This window comes from Hemibagrus wyckioides, linkage group LG22 (assembly GCF_019097595.1).
Source record: "Hemibagrus wyckioides isolate EC202008001 linkage group LG22, SWU_Hwy_1.0, whole genome shotgun sequence".
Taxonomy (NCBI): domain Eukaryota; kingdom Metazoa; phylum Chordata; class Actinopteri; order Siluriformes; family Bagridae; genus Hemibagrus; species Hemibagrus wyckioides.
In genome coordinates this window covers 22834839-22842198 of record NC_080731.1, presented here as the reverse complement: position 1 = coordinate 22842198, position 7360 = coordinate 22834839, and the positions used below count along the sequence as shown (strand labels likewise).

Below are 7360 nucleotides of genomic sequence, written 5' to 3'. Positions count from 1 at the left end.
AACACACAGACACACAGACACACAGAGACACACAAACACACAAACACACAGAGACACACAGACACACAAACACACAGAGACACACAAACACACACAAACACACAGAGACACACAAACACACACAAACACACAGAGACACACAAAAACACATAGAGACACACAAACACACAGAACACACAGAGACACACAAACACACAGAGACACACAAACACACAGAGACACACAGACACAAAAACACACAGAGACACACAAACACACAGAGACACACAGACACACAGAGACACACAAACACACAAACACACAAACACACAGAGACACACAAACACACAGAACACACAAACACACAGAGACACACAGACACACAAACACACAGAGACACACAAACACACAGAGACACAAACACACAGAGACACACAAACATACAGAGACACACAAACACACAGAGACACACAGACACACAAACACACAGAGACACACAAACACACAGACACAGACACACAAACACACAGAGACACAGACACACAAACACACAGAGACACACAGACACACAAACACACAGAGACACACAGACACACAAACACACAGAGACACAAACACACAGAGACACACAGACCCACAGAGACACACAGACACACAAACACACAGAGACACACAAACACACAAAGACACACAAACACACAAACACACAGAGACACACAGACACACAAACACACAGAGACACACAAACACACAAAGACACACAAACACACAAACACACAGAGACACACAGACACACAAACACACAGAGACACACAAACACACAAAGACACACAAACACACAGACACACAAACACACAGACACACAGACACACAAACACACAGAGACACACAGACACACAAACACACAGAGACACACAAACACACAGACACACAAACACACAGAGACACACAGACCCACAAACACAGAGACACACAGACACACAAACACACAGACACACAGACACACACAAACATACAGAGACACACAAACACACAGAGACACACAGAGACACACAAACACAGAGACACACAGACACACACAAACATACAGAGACACACAAACACACAGAGACACACAAACATACAGAGACACACAAACACACAGAGACACACAGACACACAGAGACACACAAACACAAAGAGACACACAAACACACAAACACACAGAGACACACAAACATACAGAGACACACAAACACACAGAGACACACAAACACACAGAGACACACAAACACACAGACACACAAACACACAGACACACAAACATACAGAGACACACAAACACACAGAACACACAAACACACAGAGACACACAAACACACAGAGACACACAAACACACAGAGACACACAGACACACAAACACACAGAGACACACAGACACACAGACACACAAACACACAGAGACACACAGACACACAAACACACAGAGACACACAAACACACAGAACACACAAACACACAGAGACACACAGACACACAAACACACAGAGACACACAAACACACAGAGACACACAAACACACAGAGACACAAACACACAGAGACACACAAACATACAGAGACACACAAACACACAGAGACACACAGACACACAAACACACAGAGACACACAAACACACAAAGACACACAAACACACAAACACACAGAGACACACAGACACACAAACACACAGAGACACACAAACACACAAAGACACACAAACACACAGACACACAAACACACAGACACACAAACACACAGAGACACACAGACACACAAACACACAGAGACACACAGACACACAAACACACAGAGACACACAGACCCACAAACACAGAGACACACAGACACACAAACACACAGACACACAAACACACACAAACATACAGAGACACACAAACACACAGAGACACACAAACATACAGAGACACACAAACACACAGAGACACACAGACACACAAACACACAGAGACACACAAACACAAAGAGACACACAAACACACAGAGACACACAGACACACAAACACACAGACACACAAACACACACAAACATACAGAGACACACAAACACACAGAGACACACAAACATACAGAGACACACAAACACACAGAGACACACAGACACACAAACACACAGAGACACACAAACACAAAGAGACACACAAACACACAGAGACACACAGACACACAGAGACACACAAACACACAGAGACACACAAACACACAGAGACACACAGAGACACACAAACACACAGAGACACACAGAGACACACAAACACACAGAGACACACAAACACACACAAACACACAGAGACACACAAAAACACATAGAGACACACAAACACAGAGACACACAGACACACAAACACACAGAGACACACAAACACAAAGAGACACACAAACACACAGAGACACACAGACACACAGAGACACACAAACATACAGAGACACACAAACACACAGAGACACACAAACACACAGAGACACACAGAGACACACAAACACACAGAGACACACAAACACACACAAACACACAGAGACACACAAAAACACATAGAGACACACAAACACACAGAACACACAAACACACAGACACAAAAACACACAGAGACACACAAACACACAGAGACACACAGACACACAGAGACACACAAACATACAGAGATAAACAAACACACAAACACACAGAGACACACAAACATACAGAGACACACAAACACACAGAGACACACAAACACACAGAGACACACAAACACACAGAGACACACAGACACACAAACACACAGAGACACACAAACACACAAAGACACACAAACACACAGAGACACAGACACACAAACACACAGAGACACACAGACACACAAACACACAGAGACACACAGACACACAAACACACAGAGACACAAACACACAGAGACACACAAACACACAGACACACAGAGACACAAACACACAGAGACACACAGACCCACAAACACAGAGACACACAGACACACAAACACACAGAGACACACAGACACACACAAACATACAGAGACACACAACCACACAGAGACACACAAACACAAAGAGACACACAAACACACAGAGACACACAGACACACAGAGACACACAAACATACAGAGATAAACAAACACACAAACACACAGAGACACACAAACATACAGAGACACACAAACACACAGAGACACACAAACACACAGAGACACACAAACATACAGAGACACACAAACACACAGAACACACAAACACACAGAGACACACAAACACACAGAGACACACAGACACACAAACACACAGAGACACACAAACACACAGAGACACACAGACACACAGACAAACAGACACACAGAGACACAAACACACAGAGACACACAAACACACAAACACACAGAGACACACAAACACACAGAGACACACAGACACACAAACACACAGAGACACACAGACACACAGAGACACACAACAACACAGAGACACACAAACACACAGAGACACACAGACACACAAACACACAGAGACACACAAACACACAGAGACACACAAACACACAGAGACACAAACACACAGAGACACACAAACACACAGAGACACACAGACACACAAACACACAAAGACACACAAACACACAGAGACACAGACACACAAACACACAGAGACACACAGACACACAAACACACAGAGACACACAGACACACAAACACACAGAGACACAAACACACAGAGACACACAAACACACAGACACACAGAGACACAAACACACAGAGACACACAGACCCACAAACACAGAGACACACAGACACACAAACACACAGAGACACACAGACACACACAAACATACAGAGACACACAAACACACAGAGACACACAAACATACAGAGACACACAAACACACAGACACACAGACACACAACCACACAGAGACACACAAACACACAGAGACACACAGACACACAGAGACACACAAACATACAGAGATAAACAAACACACAAACACACAGAGACACACAAACATACAGAGACACACAAACACACAGAGACACACAAACACACAGAGACACACAAACATACAGAGACACACAAACACACAGAACACACAAACACACAGAGACACACAAACACACAGAGACACACAGACACACAAACACACACAGAGACACACAAACACACAGAGACACACAGACACACAAACACACAGACACACAGAGACACACAGACACACAAACACACAAACACACAGAGACACACAAACACACAGAGACACACAAACACACAGAGACACACAGACACACAAACACACAGACACACAAACACACAGACACACAAACACACAGAGACACACAAACATACAGAGACACACAAACACACAGAGACACACAAACATACAGAGACACACAGAGACACACAGACACACAAACACACAGAGACACACAAACACTCAGACACACAAACACACAGAGACACACAGACACACAAACACACAGAGACACAAACACACAGACACACAAACACACAGAGACACACAAACACACAGAGACACACAGACACACAGAGACACACAAACACACAGAGACACACAAACACACAGAGACACACAAACACACAGAGACACACAGACACACAAACACACAGAGACACACAGACACACAAACACACAGAGACACACAAACATACAGAGACACACAAACACACAGAACACACAAACACACAGAGACACACAAACACACAAACACACAGAGACACACAGAACACACAAACACACAGAGACACACAAACACACAGAGACACACAAACACACAGAGACACACAAACACACAGAGACACACAGAGACACACAAACACACAGAGACACAAACACACAGAGACACAAACACACAGAGACACACAAACACACAGACACACACACACTTGTCCTCTGATCCTCTCCTCGATGGGGAGGAGCCGAAAGTCTGTCGAAGTTTTCATATGAAATTTAAAGTGGACTGAGGAGATCACCAATTTGTGTAGAGTTTATGGAGAATCGCAGAATTTTAGGAGGACTGAGTAAAAAATGGCTTAGCCACGCCTATGAGTAGAACAGAAGGAGAACACTAGAACATCAGGAGAACAGTAGAACATCAGGAGAACAGTAGAACATCAGGAGAACAGTAGAACATCAGGAGAACAGCAGAACATCAGGAGAACAGTAGAAAAGCAGGAGAACAGTAGAACATCAGGAGAACATCAGGAGAACAGTAGAACATCAGGAGAACATCAGGGGAACATCAGCAGAACAGTAGAACATCAGGAGAACATCAGGAGAACAGTACAACTTCAGGAGAACAGTAGAACAGTAGAACATCAGGAGAACATCAGGAGAACAGTACAACAGCAGTAGAACAGTAGAACATCAGGAGAACAATAGAACAGCAGTAGAACAGTAGAACATCAGGAGAACAGTAGAACATCAGGAGAACAATAGAACATCAGGAGAACAGTAGAACAGCAGTAGAACAATAGAACATCAGGAGAACAGTAGAACAGCAGTAGAACAATAGAACAGCAGTAGAACAGTAGAACATCAGGAGAACAGTAAAACAGCAGTAGAACAGTAGAACATCAGGAGAACAGTAGAACATCAGGAGAACAATAGAACAGCAGTAGAACAGTAGAACATCAGGAGAACAGTAGAACATCAGGAGAACAGTAGAACAGCAGTAGAACATCAGGAGAACAGTAGAACATCAGGAGAACAGTAGAACAGCAGTAGAACATCAGGAGAACAGTAGAACAGCAGTAGAACATCAGGAGAACAGTAACTGATCTTTAGAATTTTGGGAATCTAACTTTACGTGCAGTTTAATGTGACCGAGGTTCTGGACTTCCCCCTGGTCAGTGATGTGACAGTGGACAGTGCTGGGTTCTCACCGGTTCTCTCTGGAGCAGATCTCTGGACATTGTAGGAGCCCGGACCCACGTTGTCGGTGCTCGCGCTCGCGGAGCACAAATCCGTGACCCTGCGCGCGCGACAGTACATCTCTCCTTCTCCACGGTGATGAACAGAGTGAAGAGTCCAGCTGCAGTGTCGGACATCGGAGATCGTCTCTGCGCATGCGTCTCACCATCGCTTGGATACAAGACGCGGTTTTTAGTGTCCGGAGCTTGTGCGTCTCCGCCCGTGGGCACGTGGGCACCATGGAGATCGTTCATAATGCACGCGCTTAGTGACGAAGGCTGTTTCTGTTTGTTTTGTTGCGCTGATCTCGCGCTGTGTTTCTCTATAAACACATCATGTACACACACACACACGCGCACTCGCCGTGTTTACACTGCTCACATCGTCTATTACTCACACCACGGATACTGATCATTATCGTGATATTCAAATTAATGATCAGTTTGTACAGGACAGATCAGACTGATGAAAGCATGTACAGGTGTTCCTAATAAAGTGGACAGTGAGTGTATTTACACGTCTTCACACTGTATCTGACCTCTGGACTAGCCAGTGCTCCTCTTCAATTACACTTACCCTTCAGAACCATGCAAGCTTGTGAACGTTAGAGTGTGCGTGTGAAGTAAGTGTGTGTGCATGTGTGGACTCGTGAGTGTGTGTGTGAAGTAAGTGTGTGTGTGTGTGTGTGTGAAGTAAGTGTGTGTGTGTGGACTCGTGAGTGTCTGAATGAAGTAAGTGTGTGTGTGTGCGCGCGCATGGACTCGTGAGTGAGTGAACTAAGTGTGTGTGTGTGGACTCGTGAGTGAAGTGTGTGTGTGTGCGTGGACTCGTGTGTGTATGTATGGACTCGTGAGTGAGTGAAGTAAGTGTGTGTGTGTGTGTGTGTGGACTCGTGAGTGAGTGAAGTAAGTGTGTGTGTGGACTCGTGAGTGAAGTAAGTGTGTGTGTGTGTGTGTGGACTCGTGAGTGAGTGAAGTAAGTGTGTGTGTGTATGTGTGTGTGGACTCGTGTGTGTGTGTGTATGTGTGGACTCGTGAGTGAGTGAAGTAAGTGTGTGTGTGTATGTGTGTGTGGACTGGTGAGTGAGTGAAGTGTGTGTGTGTGGACTCGTGAGTGAGTGAAGTAAGTGTGTGTGTGTGGACTCGTGTGTGTGTGTGTGTGTATGTGTGAACTCGTGAGTGAGTGAAGTAAGTGTGTGTGTGTATGTGTGTGTGGACTCGTGAGTGAGTGAAGTGTGTGTGTGTGTGGACTCGTGAGTGAGTGAAGTGTGTGTGTGTGTGGACTCGTGAGTGAGTGAAGTAAGTGTGTGTGTATGTGTGGACTTGTGAGTGAGTGAAGCAAGTGTGTGTGTGTGGACTCGTGTGTGTGTGGACTCGTGAGTGAGTGAAGTGTGTGCATGTGTGGACTCGTGTGTGTGTGTGTGTG

The 7360-nt window shown here is 45.0% G+C and overlaps 1 protein-coding gene across 2 annotated transcripts in view; it reads right to left on the bottom strand.

Moving 5' to 3' along the window:
- stpg2 (sperm-tail PG-rich repeat containing 2) overlaps positions 1–7349 on the bottom strand; it is a 56262-nt gene extending 48913 nt beyond the window's left edge. The window contains exon 1 of one of the 2 annotated variants that reach the window (XM_058375527.1): positions 5908–7349. In XM_058375527.1, the coding sequence (XP_058231510.1) occupies positions 5908–6016 (109 nt within the window). In that variant the 5' untranslated portion in view covers positions 6017–7349. The remainder of the gene's footprint in view (positions 1–5907) is intronic. The other variant, XM_058375526.1, reaches the window with a different exon arrangement.
- Between the last annotated feature and the right edge of the window lie 11 nt (positions 7350–7360).